The following is a 21,974-nucleotide window of genomic DNA, read 5'->3' on the forward strand; positions in this document are numbered from 1 at the left end:
ATTTCTTCCCCAATTTCTCATTCTTTAATCGTATTACTTCCTGCTTGCCTCTCCCCCATAGCCAGCGTGTCTCACATCCCCATTGTCTGCCCACAGTTCTATCCATTATTGTGCAAATGTGATGTTCTGCCCACATTTGTTCTGTTATTGAAGACTGACATCTCCTCACTGCACCTGTGCCATTTCAATTCCATCCATATAAACGCACAAAAGCAGCTTCTCTACAAACATCTTTCTCAGCAGTTGAATGAAGAAGCTGGATCCTGTGAAACGTATTTTCAATCTTTGTGCCTGTCGTCTCAAAACTTTTACAGGTTGGCCCGGATGTTTGTACATGAAATCTCCTCAAACTCCGGAGTGTCAAAATTGTCTAACATACAGTAACATACTGTAGCTGTCAGGCTTTAAATTGTCATATCAGGTTAGCCAGACTGGAGGTGGTCTCTCTGCGTGCCTGGTGATCCATGTGTCCAGAAACCGTGAAGATATTCACAATCCGGTCCATCAACCTCCGTCCCTGCCTTGTCCTCTCCAGCAGGAGCACGAAAGCAGAGTACACCCCGGCCCCCAGCACCGCAGCCCCCCCTCCGGCCAGCAGAACCACCCCAGAGATGTACATGTCATTCAGGGCTTGACCCGGCTTTGGCATGTGGTTAGCCAGGGCCAAGCGTAGTAGAACCGTGCCACAAATCAGCAACAACAGCCCGGTGATCAAGACCACCAGAAGATCCGACAAGCCGCCACTTTTGAGCATGTCGATCCGTCGCCTGCTTCGAACGCAGTTCATGTCCTGGACGGCCGAGCTCAGAAGCTGTTTGAGCAGAACCCCCAGGGCCAGCAGGCAGAGCGCCGTGCCTACACCCAGCCGCCACTCGCTGGACACGCTGGTGGTGGTGGACAGGAGGCCCACACCACCCAGCCCGCAGCCCAGGATCAGCAGCATGGCAACGCAATAGCAGAGCAGAGACTTCCCAGGCTCTCGGAACCACCACAGCTCCACCTGCTCCTCCAGGATGCTGTGCTGTATCTGGGCCGGGTCGGCCGGGCCATGGAGGCCTCTGGGCCCCTGCAGAGGTGGGAAGTCCTCCAGTTCGGGCATCGTCCAGTCACTCCCAGCCTGTCGGACAAGGCTGCCACCACTACAGAGGAATGGTTATCCACCAGAAAATCCCCTTCACACTTCTTGTAAATGGATTATGGGAGCCCCTCCCAATGTACACAAGATGCTGATGCTGGACCCCCCTACAGTAAGTGACTCAATACTGAGTAATGGAGCTGAAATACAGAAACAACATTTAGAAAGAGTCTCTAGTTGTATGTGTATTGGAGATCCTTGCGGCTTACTCTGGATTCCCGGCTCAAAAGTGAATGCAAATCCTCCACATGAACCATCTGCAGAACTCTCTGGTCAATGTTGCAGAACGACATCAGTCACCTGGGGGAGAGGAGAGATACAATAGTTGCGTTTACAAGAGGACAGAAAATCTTTCAGCTCTTTGTCCCGATCATTCATTAACTATCTGAACAAGGCAAAATCCCTCTCCATGGGGACATGGAAGAATATCTGATCTGTGCCTAGAGTGGTTGAAAATCAAAACTTGTGTAGTGTACACATAGGTGAGGCGAGTGTACACATTGTGGCGAGGGATCGTAAATGGTGATTTATACTTAGTTGCACGCCGGTATCGCACATCAAGGCATAAATCAGGCATTAGCTGCAAGGGAGCAACTTACACACACACACACACACACACACACGCGCACACACACACACACACACACACACAACCAGCACTATCTATTTTGTAGCTGCTCTGATCATCCAAACCAGCTTTGACTTTGTCTGGAAAACTTGCTATGCTGACTCCGGCAACCTTTCTATCTCTCATTATCGCTATGCTAATGAGTTCCCTGTACAGAGGCAACAGCTTTAAAGTCACTGTCAGCCACCAACAGAATAAACAATGCCCTCGCAGGCACATGTGCACAAAAAAAAACAAGAAACGCACACTTACGCACACCTATGTGCATGTAAACTCTCATTGATCCCAGGCAGCACACCCTCTCAATGCTCCATGGTCAGTTTTGTGCAACACACCAGTGGTGGAAGAGGTTCTCCGATTTCTTTATTTCGGTTTCTACCACACCGTAGAAATACAAGTAAAAGTTCTGTATAAAAATTTTACTTAAAGCTCCACACATTTTCTTTTTTAAACAGTCAACCTACAAGCTCACAACAACGTGCCAAAGTTGTGACGCATTGTGAGCTAGTAGGTGGACTATTTTTGAATAGCAAATTGTGCTGGAGTAAAAAAAAAATTTTTTTTTTTATATATATATATTTGCCTCTCTGAGATGTAGTGCATGGAGTAGACGTATAAAGTATCCAAAACTCTAAATACTACTTAGTTACTTTCCACCACTGCAACACACATACACCTTTACAGCAGTTTCTGTACGCCCAGGTCGTATACTCTGTCTATGCTATACTGCTAGTGTTCAGTTAGGGTCAGGACTTATGGCAGTCAAACTGACTCCTTCCATTCCATTCCATTTCATTACACTCCTCCATTCTCTTCTACACTCTTCTATCCCATTCGCTCCCTGGTAATGTGTTTTCATGGGCTGCAGTTAGCACTGCATCAGTGAAAAGCCTGCGCTTCGCTCAGCCTGTGTTTTTAAGTCTTAGCATATTTAATCTCTTTTCTGTAGTTGTGGGCCCTATACCTCCACTCCACTCCACACACACACACACACACACACACACACACACACACACACACACACACACACACACACACACACACACACACAGGCTCAAGGTTATGGCTGTTGACAGCTTGTCTTTAAAAAGCTGTCAGCGGCTTTATTGCTATCAAAATCGGCAGTGCACGAAGTAAGCCCACGCAGCCCGGGACAAGCTGACAGGAGTTACAGCTTGTCCTCGCGGGCCACGTTCCGTGCTAACACAAACACAGCATTGCAAATACTTTACATTCTACCCGAGAACAGCATAATTTACATCCTGATTTCAAAAACATTAATTTAATCACTTAATATCTGCTCAACGATGTCTGGTAAAAATTGACACATTTATGTTTTTATTTGTATTTATATGTTGCATCTATATTTGTCTTGTGTGTTTTTGTGAGAATTTGTGATTACTGTTTTTATTGTGTAACTGCTGCACAACCAATTGCCGCTCTAGGGACTGAAGTTGTCAATTCAGCAAACAAGTTAAATTACAGATGTAAATGGTCTTACCCTATGGACAATTTAGTTTTTACCTGTTTTAATACAAGTCTTTGCTGTTGAGCAGAAAACTTTTATATCTCCATATTTAATCTGCTAATTCCAACATTCTTACAATCTTTTGAGAAGTAAAACAAAATCTGTAAAAACTTACTCTATCTTATCTATCTTATTTATCTTATCTATCTTATCTATGTTATCTATCTAATCTATCTAATCTATCTCAAATAGGTTGGCCAGGGTGAAAGTTTGTCTGTGGGTTTTATACATTTTGAACCAATGAAAAGTAATAAATACATTTGACCCATTGAAACACAGGTTATTTTTTCCATTTCCTGGAAAGCAACAGTTTTGGACATACAACAATATTTATACCCGACAGCGCAAGAGAGTTTACTAATCCACTTAATCCACTATGGGTCTGTGTGTTCACCTGCTAGAGACTGAGGCTGTGCGGTAGCAATCATGATGCCACAGAGAGAGACATAAGGTGCAAGCATAAGGTGTGAAATGAACAGTGAGGAAATGACAGCGGACGATGAGGGGTGTTTATTAGCTACATGCTGTTCTGGAAGATCTTTATGTACTGTATCCAATGTGTGATCACACGTTAAGTCCGGCAGATATACTGTAACTTCAAATCAATATCACGATTATTTCAGTACGTTTTGCCTCAATTGCGAGTAATAAACGATAAAAAAAGCAAATCTACAAGATCACAGCAGGTCTCATCATGACACGTTGTGAGCTTGTAGATCGGCCAATTTTGTAAGCCACTGTTGTACAATGAAATATAATACTGGTTAATGAGACTAATCAATTTAGTCAATCTATTAAAATTGTTCATAGACTGGTGAGATCTCTAAAATTTGATTGCTAGAGGCATTTTGGGGTAAAAGTGGGGAACTGGGCCATTTCACATAATTCAAGGCTACTGAATCTGAGACAGACAGATGTCTCAGTTTCAGCATAATTGAATAATGGGGACTGAGATGCAATGCATGTGCTTAGCAAGAGAAGCGAAATGGAACTAACGAATGACCGCCCCCGGACAGAGTATATATATATATATATATATATATATATATATATATATATATATATATAGGGAGGGCGGGACCTCCACCTGTTTTCCAGTTAAATCGAAAACTGTGTAGTGTATAAAGTCTCTCACATAGCGAGTCACGGAGTGAGTCTTAGATAGAAAACAGGTTTACTTTAGGTGACATCAAAGTTTACAGAAAAAAGTTAAATGAAAACTGGTTTACTTTAGGTGACAGAAAGAAAAACACTCAGGTGGTATCAAACACGACACACGTGCATTAGGGATGCGAATCTCGACCACTGAGGCAATACGATACGGACCTCGATACACTGCCAGCAATACGATATAATTGCGATACATTGAAATCCTGCCGATCCGATACATCGCGATCCACCACTGTTCCCGATACGATGCGATACACGATTCACCACGATTCAAGCCCAAATCCCAAAATGTACAAAACATAGCGACTAAAAATGTATGAAATTTAAATTCAAGGCAATTTATTGTTTCACTGTAGTACTAGGCTCTGTCTAAAACCCGACATAGGCCTATAGTATTCTGGGAGAACACAAAGCTGCTGGCTATTGTAGAATTGTTTCTTAACTAATCATATAGAAGGCCTATGTCATTATTAGTAGGCCTATATGTCTTCAACTGGGAGTCAGGGACCCCAATCCAGGGTTATTACAGGGGGCCTGCCAAATATTTGTGTGATACAGTAGGCTATAATGCCTAGCCTACAGCGAGGGTCCCTGCTTGATCTCTGTCTGAGCTAAGGGGTCCTTGACCTGAAAAACAATTCCCTCCCTGGTTTGTATTATTATATTAACTAGCCCTTACCCGTTCAAAGATATGAGCTCCGAAATGATGTGCAGTGTGTGGATTATGGGATGTGCACTGTGCACACAATATATGAGGGATGGAAAGTAACTTTAACTGGTGTTTGCATGCTAATATGTAGGAGCATCAATGTAAATACCCGTTCCATTTAACGGCTACAGAGATACTGTGTACCGATCTGCATGATTTTGGACAACATCTGTAACAGGGCCAGAACCCGCCTGCCCGCCTGCACACACACACTCCCCCCCCCCCCCCCCACACACACACACACTCCCCCCCCCCGTGTGTGTGTGTGTGTGTGTGTGTGTGGGTTTGTGTGTGATTGTGCATGGCCTGAACAACAGCGCCCCTCCCTTAACATGTGTGGTCACAAAAGGTACTGTAGACTAAATAGATATAGATACACCATAAAAATGCTATTATACAGCATACGATTTGTGAAAGTGACAAACGGGCTTCACAGTTATGTCAGGTGTGTTCATATGCTGATGGTGATGCGATTTCAGATCAATTGCTCCAGCCACCGAGGAGAAACGCTGAGACAGACAGACAGACACTCAGACATCTCCAAAATTATATGTTAGATTATATTATATTATATTATATTATATTATATTATATTATATTTAATCCAGGATTGTGCAATTTTTATAGCCAAAATGTTTTAAAACAGACCTACAAGCTCACAGCGCGTCGCATCCACGACGCATTGTGAGCTTGTAGGTCTGCTATTTTAGGTGCGACACCCTTGTACTGCGATGTATAAATTAGGCTTCTTTCCCAGAGCAGAACTAGCAGCAGAGAAAGTGAGAGAGTTGCTTGCATCAACAGGAAAGTTGTAGAACAGTGACAAATACTTTGTTTTAAACGCAAGCAGTAGTCCTACAACACCCAGCAACATTGTTGTGTGTGTGCAGTTAATATAGCGCAGAAGATGATCTCAATCAATTGTCCGTCGGAGATTCGCTAAGAAACGGCTGTTGATTACATATCACTCGATCAGCCTGTGCTACTCTGTGACAACAATCAGCGCAGCGGACTTGGATGTTATAAAGCTAAGTACTGTACAACTAATCTTGCATCTTTTTAACCCGTGGGGCTGCTAGTTCGTCTGTGTTGATTCACTCGCATTTCGCTGCACTGTCTGTCTCCCTGGTTGCCTGCATGCAGAGTGCAGATGTTGTCCGTCTGTCCGAGTCGCAGCTCGCGTTAAAGACTGGCTTTTGGGGAGGGGGTTGAACGGCTGATGATGGTGCATTCATGGCGCCTCGGAAACACAGGATAGAATGAAATACTATATGGAAGAACAGATACAATCACGGAATTTACCGATCCAGACACTCACGGTACGATCCATCACGATTTCGGCCGTCTATTGTACCGGTACACACTGAATGAACCGATTCAACCGTATCGCGGACGTTTGTATCGCGATTACGATCCGTACCGGTATATCTTCGCATCCCTAACGTGCATATATCCTTGTATGTCTGTGACATCAGCTGTGGTGATGTCGGTCTCTGTGTGCTTTCTATGACTTTAGTCTCGTGCTCATATATGGACACTCATACGGACATACACACAAAGCCAGACGTAGGAGCAGTTAGCACCGCTCAAAAAGTTAAAACAGGTTTACTTTGGGTGACATCAAAGTTCTCTGACCCAGAACAATAGTCTGGTTGTCTATAGTAACCACAGGTTTACTTTAGGTGACAGAAATGTCTGTCACCCAATGTATGTTTGTAGAGTGCACTGCAGGTGTATCAGTATGTGTCTGTGGATGAGTGACATGGGTCCATGTTTGTTAAGGATGTGTGTGTGTGTGTGTATACATAAGCATGCATGCTGTGGTGTGTATTAGAACATACACGCCTCAAGACAGAACATACTGTACATGAGACAGAGAGATATGTGTGTGTATATTACCCTATAAGTGCATGTGTGCATGTGACTGAGCCACTAATTAATCCCAGCTGGTTCGCGCTTGGTGTGACAGGTAGCACCACAGAAATAGCACAGTAATTGAGAGGTGTGTGTGTGTGTGTGCGTGCGTGCGTGTGTGTGTGTGTGTGTGTGTGTGTGTGTGTGTGTGTGTGTGTGTGTGTGTGTGTGCGTGTGTGTGTGTGTGTGTGTGCGCGTGAGAGAAAGAGAGAGAGAGTTATTGAAGCACAGAAGAACAGAAAGACGAAAACAATGCAGATGATAACACTAGGGTTTCACCAACTAGTTGACACTGTTGGGAGTAGTTGTATATTGTATACTTGTATAACTGTCTGTCATCATAAGAGAATATACAGTACATTTCTTGATGACAACTGCTTTTTTTCTTTATAATTTCCCCCCATGTTCATAAACTGTGGTAGTAGTGTTACTTGTCTAATAGGACTATACACTGACACCCTCCACTCCATTGTCTCATTGAGAAAAAAAAGGACAACTTTTCAAAATTGTGTAGACACTTGACAGGGAGTGTAATGAACATATTAAGCCAGATTTTTACTTAGTCGAACGAAGGTGTCACACGCAAAAAATAGCTGATCTAAAAGCTCTGAATGCGTCACATTGTGACCTGGGATATCAGCTATTTATGATGTGCCACACACTCATAGAGTGGTGCATAATTTAATCATTAGGGAGACAGAATATATTGTCACACCATGGGGTTGAAAAAACTGAGGTAAAGATCATTAGATTATAAAAGATTATTACTATAGCATTTCTGCTTCATTACACAGAACAAAGTGGAACAGGATAGCAATGATGGAGATGGAGATAAAGACAAGGATGACGTGAAAAATGTCTGCATTGTGATTAAACACAGTCCCTCCATGGTCCAGATCAGCCTTTGAGGCAAATGGAGATGAGCATTGATGTATTCACTAAGAATCAGTGTTTAATAGTTGGAAACTGCTCAAAAGGATAAGAGAGCCAACAGTCATCATCCAAACTGTCTTAAAAGGTTACCAGGTACACAGTCAAATCCTTGATGTCAATGTAACTCTGAGAGTGCACAGAGGTAACCAAAATTGTACATTCTCAGTTTCAAATCAATTATAGGTGGTGCAAGAGATATTTTTCTCCAACTGTGATGAAACAAAAGAAACTCACAGACAGGTTTTGTTTTTGTTTCATGTGTTGTAATAATGTCTCAAGACAAGTGTTGTCTTAACCTTAACCTCTTTGAAAACTTCAACAAAAAGATTTAAAAATAAACAATAAAGATCTAGAGATATGGGGAGACCAAACACACTATAGAAATGATTACTGTAGAAATATAACCTTTTAACAAAAAGAAAAAAAAAGAAAAGAATAAATAGCACTTACACCACCTTTAACACTGAGGATTTTACTGTGTATTACTGCCTTTGAAAGAATGGAATTCTCCCTCTCTTTCATAGTCCACCTGTCTAAAGCTTGTCTATGTTTTGGGCTGTATGATAGAGGGTGTGCCTCTCTCATCACCTCCGTGACCTCTTACCTCCGTCAAATCAGCTCTGTTATGTTGGTCTCATAAATGCCTTAATAAGGCTAGTTCTTTCCGCACTGGTCTCCAATAAACGGCCATGACCATGGGCCAAAATCTGTATACTGTAATAGGTAAAAAAATAAAAAATGTCATCATCTGGATCCACATGGCCAGCCTGTGACATACCGTATAAGAGGTATGATTCCAAATTTGGACTGAAAAAATATTCCAGCCCATTCCTGGTTGGGAAGTCGACAGTCCTGTCGACTTCCCAACATTATAATATCTCAAAATTGATACAAGATTTACGTGAAAGAATAGGTGTGGGGAACTGGCAGTGTGCACAAGAAATTGGACGCAGATCAATCCATGGATTTGCAAGATTTGCTTCGGACACACAAAGGCCGGCGCTCTTATAGACTGCTAGACTCCTACAGTCCTGCAGTCTAGTTAAGTTTTAAAAATTAACTAGACTTGCTCCACAAACATGCATTCATCATGTGGTTTCTCCCCAAAACAAGTGCAGCCTCTGAGTCTGAAACTCAACCACACCCCTCTCTGTGCAATATATGTATTTGCATTGGCGTCTGGCTGTACCAGCATATAATGTCCTTAATAGGTTGCTTGTATTTTCCCTATGGTCAGTAAAACGGTGCCAAAACCTAACCCTATTCATAATCTTAACCTCAGTAAAACTATGTCTAACTAACCCTAAACTTATTTCTCACCATATCCTTAGTGAAACAAATACGAGAATACAAAAACCTCCCCACCGAGCGGTCGGTGTGAGGTCGGCAGAAAGAAATTGGGGCGAATGGGATTTTGGGCGAACAGACTTGTTACCGTCCAAAGCCATTAGGGTTATGGACAGTGACTGGGGAGTTATGGGTGCTCGTCCTTAATGTAGGCCACTACAGAGATTTCCAAGTATGATAACTTTAGATTACTTTGATGACATTGTAACAGTAAAAGAATAATTTAATGTATTCTTCATCCAATTTGAGAGTTCATAATAAGAATTTGGGAGTTCATGATAACAATTTCGTACACTGGAACGCATTGCTCCCAATGTATGACGATGCCGGGCACGCCACACCATCTTACAATGATGTATAAATCAGGCTTAATGCATGAAAGAAGCAGCAAGGGTCTGTAATGAAAGATGCTGATAGAAAGCAGCTCAAAGCAGCAATAAAACACAGTGCTGATGGACCATGTCAGAATTCATTTGACAAAGAGTATATCCAAAGAAGATCCTTTTAAAGTGAGGGTTCTTCTAAAGTGACAAGAATAATAAATATGTCTAGAAAAGCCCCATTGAAAAACCACAACGAGCGGAGAGGGGCTGATGCTTGTGGTCCAAACATTGTCGCTTATGCTAATGATCTGTGAGTGATGATGACAAATCCCAGAGATAATCAGAAACTTTGCACTCTATTTCTGTCCACCATCATTAGTGCTTTCTCTCACACATTCACATTATCATTCTCTCACTCTCTCTCTCTCTCTCTCTCTCTCTCTCTCTCTCTCTCTCTCTCTCTCTCTCTCAGCCCTCAAGGTCAACAAAGAAGGGGGAAAAAATCTTTGGAAGAAAAAGGAAAAACACTCAATACTCCAATTACCTGGGATGCTGTGGGACTCGGTATTCCCCCTTCTGTTGTATCGGCCCACTGTATTCACTTAACTTGCCATTAGTGTCTCGTTTTATTGTTTATGCGTGGTTCTTTTAAAATTGGTTGTCAAGCATTGTGTACTAACAAGAACGCAGAGTAGGTTTACACAGTACAATAATATCCGGGGATATTGGATGTGCTGTAAAAATCTGCTTCAGCCTGAAAAGGCACAGGGGTACAGTAACCAGTCGCAGAAAATGGGCAAGACTTTCTTTCAGTCACATGGGAGAAACTGCCTCTGCACTGACACAAAATGGAAGTTTGACCTTTGAGCCAACACAAGTTCTCTCAATCAGCAGAGGAGTGATTCAGTTCTTTAGAGATTATTTTCAGAGGACTGAGCCTCGCTGTGGGGTCAACGTTGCAGTTTAGATAGATGAGGCGGAGGCACACTCGAGTCTGCCTGAATTATGTGGTGGGGTGAAAATGTCTTAAAAGAGAATTGTGCACATCCAATCATGTTTGCTCAAAGAAAAATGAAACTAAAACATGAAAGAAAGTGGGATGATGGGGGGGGGGGGGGATTTCTGTGCCTTCTGTAACATAGTTCCTCACATTACAGCGTTTTAAGCACAATGTCACTCACTGTTAAGCATTTGTTGGCAAAGTCGCAGCATTTAATAATTCATTCAGACCAGAGGGGGCATCCAAGCCAGCGGGGAAAAGAGAGAGACAGTGTTCCCTCATGGGACACTCTCTCTGGCTCTCGACGAAACCTCTGCGCCATCCTCGATTGTCCATATAGGTAGACCTTTAGTCCTTTTTGGACACACCACTTTCATCCATGTCTAATGGTCTTTGTGCATTTGTGTAATTATAATGGATGTCTGATGCAATTTGATGTAGCTGTCTGATGCAATTTACGTTTATTAGTATGTCTCACAGATACATTCTGAGAGGCACAGAACAAGATATATGGCATAAATATGGGAAGCGAAATACAACAGGCGCCAAATTAACCAACTATGAAAAGGGCTCCTCACTGGGCCTGCTGTGTGTGTGTGTGTTTATTTGAGGGCCATGGGAGGGGGTGGAGGGGAGCTAATGGAACATTGGATGATGTGTTGCCGTGGCGACGAGGCAATACGCTCCTCCCTTCTCTTCCTGTCTCCCCCCGGTCAGGAGTTGTTTCTCTCGGCGTCCCCCCGGGCGAGGAGAGGGGTCAGGGTTGGCTCCATCTGTCTGTGTGATGGGCATCCGTGCCAAACGCCACGGGGGCTGGAGAGGGAGGAAAGAATCCTCAGTGCAGTGAGGGAGGCAGTGGATGTTTCAGAGATGGCATCTGGAGCCGGGGCTGAGGAGAGGAAGGGTGCTGTGGGAGAAGAAAGCTGGTTCTTAGGCAGCCGAATGGGGATGGGGGCTCCAACGAGCTCATGAAAGGCTTGGTGCTGAGGGCGGGGTGTGTGGGGTAAGAGCAATGAGGTCTTCTTGAATCGAGGACAGGGTTTTAGAAGCAAGGACTTCGCCTGGGACAGACGGCCGGGGCTGGAATGTAGTGCTGTTGTTGCACTTGGAGATGCAGTTCAGAATGTGGGAAGGATGGAGAGGCTGAATGGCTCTTTATGCAGGCAGACTGTGTCGCTCTTTTCTGTACTGTCAGTCAGAGTCCAGAGAGCCTCGCTGTCCAGAAACTGAAAGAGGACAATGGGCCAAGTCAGCGTCCCCACTCGGCTTCCACAGGAACCTGAGACAGACAGACAGACGGATAAAATCATTAAGAAAGAGGGAGGAGGAAATGTCAGAGACAGTAAATAGCTTTACATATAAACTTTACATGAAACTAGTATCTTATCCTCTCCTCCATGAGTCTGGCAAGGGCCAGGGGTTTGTTCAGTCTATCCCCGCCTGGCCATTGAATTACAACTTGCACATCTTGACCAATGATCCCATTATCCCATTCACGTCCCTCTGCAAACTGGTCACTGGTCAAGTAATATATGACTATTTCTAGTCATAAACCCGATTTTGGGGAGAAGGGGAACATAAGCCACATTTACGTCAATTAATCATATTCACGTTGCTCTTACTTCATACTCATGGAGGCCATTAAGTAAGAACAGCATGGCCACCTTGTGAATTTTAGTCAATAGACAGAAATAAGCGTTCAGTTTTCCTTGCAAACTACCGTAATCACTTCCTTACTTGCAGCGTTTGATTTTAAAAGTGGTGAAGTTAATAAAAAAGGTTGGTGAAGCTTAAACAGCTGAAGTCCTTACATTTCTTTATTACTCTCTTCTCATCTCCCAGATGGTTTAATTCTCTGCTTTCAGAGCAAACTCATTTCTCAGCTTATGGCACAGCTTAGCCCATCCAGCAACACCAGCCAGGACCCAACCCCCTGACACCCCACGCACACGCACGCACACACGCGCGCGGGCACGCACGCACACACACACACACACACACACACACACACACACACACACACACACACACACACACACACACACACACACAACCTCTATCTCTCTCTCTCTCTCTATCTGTTTTCCCATTCCCATCCTTATCTCTCTCTGGCCCTTCCACACCTTTCTTTTGTTCTCCCTCGCTTCTTTGCCTCCTCCTCTGCCTTGCCACCAGTACCTCTTATCTTTCCAACTTCTTCTTATCTTCCACTTGTCTGCTGTCTGCTTTGGTGTTGTGATGTTTAGGAGAGAGAGAGAGAGAGAGAGAGAGAGAGAGAGAGAGAGAGAGAGGTAAATGCATCCCAGAAGCCCCCTCCTTAGTCCTTACACCCCAACACACACACACACACACACACACACACACACGCCTCTCTAGTACCTGTGTCTAGTGTTGTTTACAGGATCAGCCAGGCCATAGTGACGTCACTGCCCTTGCAGGCTGTGGCAGGTCGTATCCATTGCCCTTCCTCCCTATTAAAAAAAACCACTATTCGACTCTGCCAAGTTCAGGATAATCCATCATCATTCGGCGTTTTTAAAACCTCCAAAATAAGCCCTCTTTTAGAGCTGTGGATAGTCCAAACACCATTTAGAAACGCATAGAAGAAAAGCTTTTCATCACATCATTACCGATGTAATAGGGTATTGTATTTCTCTCCTTTACACAGAGTTTCATTCTCTTATAGTGGTGTATGGATGCTGATTGTGTAGCCAATCCCAGTTCAGCCCAGTTCAGCCTCATTAACCACTCTCATACAGAAGGGGCCACGTGAAGCCTGCCAAGACTTGGCCATTCAAAATGTTAACTCACAAATACAAAGTATTTAATTTCTGCCAAATAGTCTCAGTTAACAAACAAGATGCAGAAAAAGTATCGCATTTCTGGGGAGGAGACCAACTGAGCAGGCAGCAAGAGCCAGGGGCGTCACAAGGGGGGGGGGGGGGGGGGGTGGGACTGAGTTACTAGGGCTCAAGGTGGAGGGGCCTTAATTATTTTATACTTTAGCTATTGAAAATAGCAGATATACAAGCTCACAGCTGCGAGCTTGTAAATCTGCTATTTTTGAAAAGTCGTGCAAATGTGTGCAAATCTACGAATATATGTATTTTTTAAGCGAACATTTGCAACTAACATTTTCCGTGCTCAAATACATATCATTTAGGGGGTCCTTCACATGAAAATGTTTGAGAGACACTGACATGGAAACATAGGTTTTTCAAGCTGTGAGCTTGTATATCTGCTATCTTTCAATAGTTAAAGCACAAAATAATGCGTTCCCAGTTTAAATGGGTTAAACCCCCTCTCCCTATGAAGAACATTCATGGGGGGCCCGCAGTGAATCCTTGTACCGAGGGCCCAGCATTTGGTGTGACAACCCTGCAACTGAGTGATGTGCATAATGAGTGAGCTGAGCGCTGTGCTAAACCCTGGGGTCCCTGCTGTGGAAAAGTGATTATTGATGCAGAGGAAAAAACTTCTAGCCAGCCAGTTGCCTTTCTCTGCTGAGCACAGCTGCAATATTAAAACGCTAATCAAATCACCAATTAACATGCGCATCCCTTTCTGCCTCACTCCTGCTGACGATGGGAAAGTGGCTTAGGCTCACCTTTACTTTTCTCTGTCTTTTCTTTTCTACTTTTCACCCCTTGTTAGTTCAGAGATGGGATATTCAAAATGTGTAAAACTGCCTGGCTGGCTATAATGACCGGCTTTGTAGCTGGTTTATTGACTGGCAGGTTGTGTGGCACACTGGCTTGTTAGCTTATTGACCATTCACACTGTGGCAGTTTGCTCTCACATCATAGACAAAATATCCCACAGTATGGAACTCCCTCTCATGTGTTGCAGATTTAGACATGAATATAGAGACCCAGTTAGTAAGTGTGTACAGTACACATTTATAATTAGTCATTATTCTTAGTTTATTCTTATTCTTATTGCTATGATTATGTTATTGATCATAATCAATAAGAATATGAATACCCAAAGAATATGAGTCAAATGATATACATAAATAAAAAAACAAATAAAATGTCAAATAGCACTACAATATAAATGTAATTTGTTCAAATACCCATGCAATTTAAACGTAATTGTGTCAATTGCGGTTGAATGAAATTGGTTGAATGAAATTGGTGAATATCGTGAGCCCTTGGATGTTGCAAAGTTTCTTTTCTTAGGGACACTAAAGTCTGTTATTTATTGGGTTGGGTGAGGGTGATTGAGGAGGCATGCCAACAGATCTTTTTCACATAGGGCTGGGCAATACAGACAAAATGAATGAAATATCATGAGATTTTGATTATATATATATTTTGATGTTATTTAACATGATATCAGTATCGATATTCTGACGATAAAGTATTTCCACAATGAGATTTTTGATAGATAATCATCTGTAATAACTATACTCACTAATTGTGTAAAGTCAAATACTAGAACATCTAGAACAGTCAGTCAGGTAAGGTCAGAAAATGACATCACTTTACTGTAAGGCAACCTTTAAAACCAGGACAACATTCATGCCATATTATATTACAATATCCAATACCCCAGACAATATCTTGTTTCATATCATAATAATGATATCATTTTGATATATCGCCCAGCCCTAATTTTAGCTATTGATATTTTTAGATTAAATGAATGTATCCTTAGTCTCCTCTCCTTAACATAAATCATGCAATCCCAAACTCCAATACATTATTGAATTTTAGCCCAGCGGTAGGGATGGGACGATATAAATATTTCATATCACGATTATTGTGACAAAAGAAATCACGATTTACGATATTATCGATAATCAAAATCCATTATCCTGGGGTGGAACATTTGCCAAAAAAATAAAATAGCAGATCTACAAGCTCACAACGCGTCGCAACACAATGCGTTGTGAGCTTGTAGATCGTCTATTTTTTGGCAAAGACTTATGATAGAGTGTGGAAAAGACTGTATCAAGTATGTATATTATAAGTACCTTTTACCAATTATAGAGGGTTTAAATGGCACTGGATATGCAGCTCGGCAAATAAAAGGTGAATTGATCCCAGTGCATGACGGAGGACGATATCACGATAAATTAAATCTCCACGATACGATTATCGTGAGTGTTTTTATCACAATAATATCGCTTACCGTCCCATCCCTAGGTGACGGACAACTGACACCATGCTACTGTAGTGTTACGCCATATAAACAGGCCTAGAGACAAGCTTTTTGTGTGTGTTAAAAACAGTCAAATGTCAAAAATGCATCATCGGTAAGGACATCAAAATTATATACCTTGGGAAAGAACAGCCAATGGCTGCCCTCGACAACACTCCACAGTCATGACTCTGGTTATGTGCTGACTGGTAAACAAAATGCCCCTCAGGGATATTTAAGATTCTACTCTCTTCTCCACTCTACTCCAGGTGTCTGGGATCCATGTCACACACACACATGCATGCATGCACGCACACACACTTGCACACACACTCGCACACACACACACACACACACACACACACACACACACACACACACACACACACACACACACACACACACACACACACACACACACACACACACACACACTCTCTCTCTTTCTCTCTCTTCTCAGGTACACCTACTGTAAACAGAGCTCTTATATAGCCGTACAGCATTCATTCACGTTGCTTGCTGGTACATCCACTGACCCTAACACTGACTCAGATCTTTCTCCTCTACACTATGTTCCTCGTGCTCTGGGTTGACGTGTAGCTTCTTATTTATAGCAACACAGATCAAGGATGACAGCGTTTATACCGTAGCTTTTTTTGTGTTAATGGCCTATCTGCTATCTGAGAGGATTATTTCATGGCATTCCTGCTTTATTACATAGTATAATAAAGTGGAGGATAGATAGATAGGGAGAGACTGTAGTGTTATGGGACAACAACACGCACCAAGGTTACGGGCGGGACTCAAAACCCAGTCTCGTAGTGGTCAACTCTATTCTATAGATGAGTAGTTTTCAACCAGTAGTCCTTGAGGGGGTTTCAGGTGATCCCAAGCTAAATGATGGAGAGTTGGTAACCACATGGACCCTTATAGATCTTTAACTCTTGTAAAATGAAACCAAATGGACCTGTGTTAAACACCTGCAATACTTAATATACAATAAGTCTACACAATTAGAGAATGTAGAAGAATTGTCAGTTTGATCACGTTTGGCCTGTCATCTCTCCTATGGTACCACATCAATACAGCATGGAATTGTGGACACAATCGTATCCAACGATAACAAAATATACGTTTTGGGTCAGAGAGGCTAAATCTCATCAAATGGTGGGCTGTGGCTCACATGACAAACTAGAAGCAGTGCTCTTCCGAGCACAGGTCTCCACCAGGCCGTGCGTCCTGGTGGTGCTACTGTATAATAGGCCAATGTAAAAAGGGTGGCATATGTTCTTCACCTTAGATCTTTCATGGCAATCGGACGCTGCATGTATGATTTCAAGCATTGTGTTCCAAAAATGTGTTTTGCTAAAGTCTACCTGCTGGTGGCGCTATAACAGGACAATGTTAAAAAGGTAGCATTTGTTCTTGACCTAGTGGGAATATGTGTGGCAAATGTCACGGTAATCGCAAGCTGCGTTGATGATTTGAGGCATTTTGTTCAAAAACGGAGCAATCCTGCAAAATTTGGAAGCTAATATTAGCCAATCAGGATGGAATATGAAATATCAGACGGATCGGACTTGATCACATGACTATAGAGATACTGTGTACCGATTTGCATGATTTTTGGATAAAATCTCAAGGAGTAATATCCAAAAATGTGTTTTACATAAGTCGGCCCAAAGGTGGCGCTATAAAAGGCTGATGTGAAAAATGCAGGGCAAAGGTTTATCCTTAGCCTCTAGGGAGTGCGCTTACAAAGTTTGAAACTGATCGGTGGCGTTATAGGTAAAACCACAAATCGGGCTGTTATAGCGCCACCATGAGGCTGATTAAAAAGAAATTAGTGGCATTTCTTCCTCGGCCTAGTGGGAACGTGTGTGCGCGATTTCATGATAATTGCACTTTGCGTTTGTGATTTGAGGCATTTTGTTCAAAACGGCTCAATCCCACAAACTTTGGAAGCCAACCTTAGCCAATCAGGATGGAATATGCAAAATCGGACAGATCCGCGTCGATCACATGACTGTCGAGATATTGCCTACCGATTTGTAGGATTTTTGGACAAAATCTGTAAGAGTAGTGCACAGAAATGTGTTTAGCAAACATCGGCCACTAGTTGGCGCTAGAAAAGGCCCATTTGAAAAATTTAGGGCAGAGGTTCTAGATTGGCATCCAGGGAATGTGTGTGCTCACTTTGGCAGCGACCGGGCCAACGGCGACTGAGATTTGGCGCTCACAAACTGCGAGGACGCACGGACGGACGCACGGACGGACGGACGGACGCACGGACGGAGAGGAAAACATACTCTCCCCCATGCCTTCGGCTGGTGGAGACAACAAATAATGGACCTTGATATGAGAAAAAAAAGGTTGAAAACCATTGCTATAGATCCAACAGACAACCTCTGTTATATGACTCATTTGACTTGATGCCCTTTATCCCATGTATCTGATCTACTTAACACATACACAAGTGACCCATCGGGAGCAATAAAGAGTTACAGTATCAGCCTATATATTGATCTGTCACAATGCCAATGACTTGAACAGAACATCAACATGACTTCCTGTACAGCTCCACTGTAATTGTGTTGTTGCACAATATGTTTTATGGATTTTCCACAACACATGAACACAATGCAACACAACTGACCTTTGTATGTATGCCATGGCCTTATGAATTGATGAGCCAATAGTGTATATGGGCTTCCAGTATTGAGTGTGTAGTAACTGAGGACCACATGCCGGTGCAAAGGTTAGGGTGTGATACAATGTCAACATGGTTCACTTCCTGGCTTTGAAATGAACAAAAACAGGCAATTCATTGTTGTGGGAAAAGCCTATCACAAACTATTTTTTTTTTATTTTTTATTTTATTAGGCGAATGTTGAAGCACTCATTTCCTCTGATCATTTAAGTTGACTAAAAAACTTTACTGTGCACATAAAGAATAGTTAACAATTGTATAATATCAGAACGTACAAATATTTCAATATAGGCTATATCATAGATAAGTAGAGCCTAGAGTTATCCTATAAATTATAGACTTAAAGTAAAGTAAATTGGCAATTCCATTAAGCAGAGCATTATCATTGTAACATATTGGGCGACTCACAGGCTGCTCTTGTTCAAATCAGGCTAAATAAGACATACAAAATTAAAAAAGAACTTTGTAGAAAGAAAGGCTGTGCCCCTGTCCCTATAGAATTCATATTCTGTATGTCTTATTTAAGAAAAAGAAAGACTGCATGCAAGCTCTGTCAATAAACAGCATGCATTATAGCTTAGGCTACTGACTGAGTAGCCCAACGTCAGCTGTCACTCAATATTAGGAAACTGAGAAAAAGAGAAGCAAGCTGTTCCTTTTCTGTAGCCTACAATTTGACCCATATTAATGCCAGTTAAATGATGGCAGAGATGATTTCTCTGCTCCACTGATACAAAACAAAAAGTGCCACACCTGAACAATCTGGTATAAATTGTCTATAAAGTTGGTTTCAGCAACTCTTTTAGTCTGTGTAGACAGACTACGACTACATCACTGAGAAGTAGCCTACGCTTCATCACTTACCTGTGCGCGTATAGAGGATGGACCGCTCACTCACTGTACCGCACTGTACTGGTGTGTGTTTTCAGTCAGTGTGAGCTCTCTGCTGCCATATGGGACCACCTTGATTTGAAATAATCCTAAACCGTGTCAGTCTTGCCGATGAACGAGGAGGAAACGCACGGACAATCTCGTCTCGATAGTCATCGCATGAATTCCTGTCTTGGATGAAAGTGTCCGACAGCGGAGCAGATCGAAGCTCCAGCCTCCCCTCACACACGTATGGACTTTCCCCGTTTAACGCAGGTGTGGCCACGCCGGCGGATAGACGCCGATGGGAGGGTCCAGAGCACTGGTTCCCAAACACTGGGTCGGGACCCATTTGTGGGTCGCGGACCAATTTTTATGGGTCAAGAGTAAGACTCGAGTAAAAATCCGATCAAACGAAAAATAGTAAAAATACATTTCAAAAGATGGAAAAGCTTTTGAAATATATATATAGCCTATCTATTTAATTTTTTTTAGAAATCTATATATAATATATTTGTTAGAACTGTATGTATAGATTCTCAAACAAAAACAAACAAATAAACACATCTGAGAAATTACATGAATAAAATATAGCCTATTAAAGAAATAGGCCTATTAGTGAAAACCAATCTACAAGCTCAGCAACAGAGTGAGTGAGCTTGTAGATCTGCATGCTGTTTTCACTTGGGTCCAGGGCAGATGTCTACACTCTTTAGGGTCTCGAAAAACGTAATAAAATGTTTGGGAACCAATTGATTGATTGATTGATTGAAGAGTTTATTAGCAGTTTGTCATATATATCTCATATAACATTGAAAGACAGACGTATAGAACATAGTACTTTACATAGAATAACATAAATTACAAAAGCAGAAAATGTGGAGAAAAAGAGGGGGCCCCCCCTTGGAAACATGGGAACTTAGTCTATTTACAAGTCTCAAGAAGCAGCTGCCTGAAGGTGACTTTTCATACCAATTTTGAAGGAGGCTAGGGATTTGCACTCCTTTAAGGCTTGCAGGGTGTTCCACATGTTGGTGGTATAGCTGGAGTACGAATTAGAGCCCTTTTTAGTGTTAAATCTGGGTTGAACATGATTGGAGCTGCCTGGTGTTGTGATCGTGGACTTGACCTTTAGGAAGTAGTTTGTCAAGTACATGGGTATCTTGGAGGTGTAGTGTATCTTGTACAGCAGGCCCATTGCAAGATGCTGTACTCTGTTAGCTACTTTGAGCCACCCCACGCTTTCGTGGTGATGAATTGAACGGTAAGGTGGCCTGAGGAGGAAGACCAAGCACGACCCTAATCAGTTTGTTCTGGGCTGTTTGGAGCTTTAACTTTAAGGCAGCTGGAGCATCGCGATACCACGAGGATTCCGTAATCAATGAGGGGCCCAATAAGAGCACCTCCTAGGGTCTTTCGTGTTTTAATATTGATCAGCCGGGCAACCCTGCAAGAAACAAATTTGTTGGTTGACTTTATCGATTACCTTGGTAGTCATTTTTTCACTGGATAGGTTAGCCTCCAGGATGCAACCCAGGTAGCAGCTGTGTTTTTTTCACAGTGTCACCTACTTTAATTGTGAAGTTCTCGACTTTGCTGAGTTTCTGACTAGATCCAAAGGGGATACATTGAGTTTTACCTAGGTGAATTGAGAGTCTGACCAACCAATGGTCCAGACAATCTGTAGCGACCTTTCCACCACCAGTATGATCCCCGTGAGAAACAACACTGATGGATGTGATCTTGTCAAAGCAACATAAATGACACATTTGTCCCAGCTGGATCATTCATGACATTCAGTGCTTGCATAGATTAATTAATTACATTTTTACAACTACCATAGGCTACACATTGACATTCAGACACACGCACGCACGCACAATTTGTGCAGCCGAACTGTACGTTATTTCATTGACACTTTCAGTGGGGAGAACAGCCCTCACGGTGGATTGTTTCTCATAATGAAGAGGGCTGTGGCATAACACATCGATCATTGCTTCTCTGACACAATGGCTTTTATCGATTTTATTTGGTCCCCAATAGCTTTCCTTTCCCACTTGGTATAAATAATAAGTAGTCTAATAAAAATGTCTATTGTATCCCATGAACAATGGGGGAAATACTGTCATGTTTTAGACCGTTTAAGTGTATCCTATTATTGGATGTAACTTTATGTCTGACAATACAATAAACAGTTAAATCCTACGAATTTGGACCGAGTTGACTGCATGAATTATGCATTCCCAATCCCTGTATAACAATACACAGTCTGATATTATGGACTAAATATTATTATATATATTTTTCTATCAATTATTCACTCCATGGAGACTTGAATCAATGGATATTATTTTGTTTTTGTCGCATTCATAAGGCAATAATTTGATGACCAGCACTGGTTCATTATGGAGACACAAAGACTCTCCTCAAATTATTGTCTTAACAAAAACAAAAAAATATCCACATGAATTCAAGTCTCCATGGGGTGAGTAATCGAGTGGGGGGAAAAAAGTAATTTAATCATCATGAGATTCAGTTCTTTCTACAGTATATCTGTCAGCA

At 42.3% G+C, this 21,974-nt stretch overlaps 1 protein-coding gene across 3 annotated transcripts; it reads right to left on the reverse strand.

Annotated features, from left to right (window-relative positions):
* Nucleotides 1–412: 412 nt before the first annotated feature.
* On the reverse strand, nucleotides 413–19,641 carry tmem125a (transmembrane protein 125a; the record flags this gene model as incomplete). 3 transcript variants are annotated; one of them, XM_080722789.1, is made up of 2 exons in its annotated part: nucleotides 19,407–19,641; nucleotides 413–1,435 (listed from the first exon to the last, which is right to left on the reverse strand). In XM_080722789.1, exon 2 carries the CDS (start codon nucleotides 1,097–1,099, stop codon nucleotides 413–415), a length of 687 nt encoding a protein of 228 aa, XP_080578915.1. In that variant the 5' UTR covers nucleotides 1,100–1,435; nucleotides 19,407–19,641. The 3 variants fall into 3 exon arrangements, 2 of the variants coding, with proteins under 2 accessions (XP_080578915.1, XP_080578914.1); XM_080722788.1 differs by lacking the exon at nucleotides 19,407–19,641 and adding an exon at nucleotides 10,232–11,400; XR_013961890.1 differs by lacking the exon at nucleotides 413–1,435 and adding an exon at nucleotides 11,509–11,966.
* Nucleotides 19,642–21,974: the final 2,333 nt, after the last annotated feature.

The sequence above is a fragment of the Nannobrachium achirus genome, assembly GCF_963921795.1.
Source record: "Nannobrachium achirus genome assembly, chromosome: 1".
Lineage (NCBI taxonomy): Eukaryota > Metazoa > Chordata > Actinopteri > Myctophiformes > Myctophidae > Nannobrachium > Nannobrachium achirus.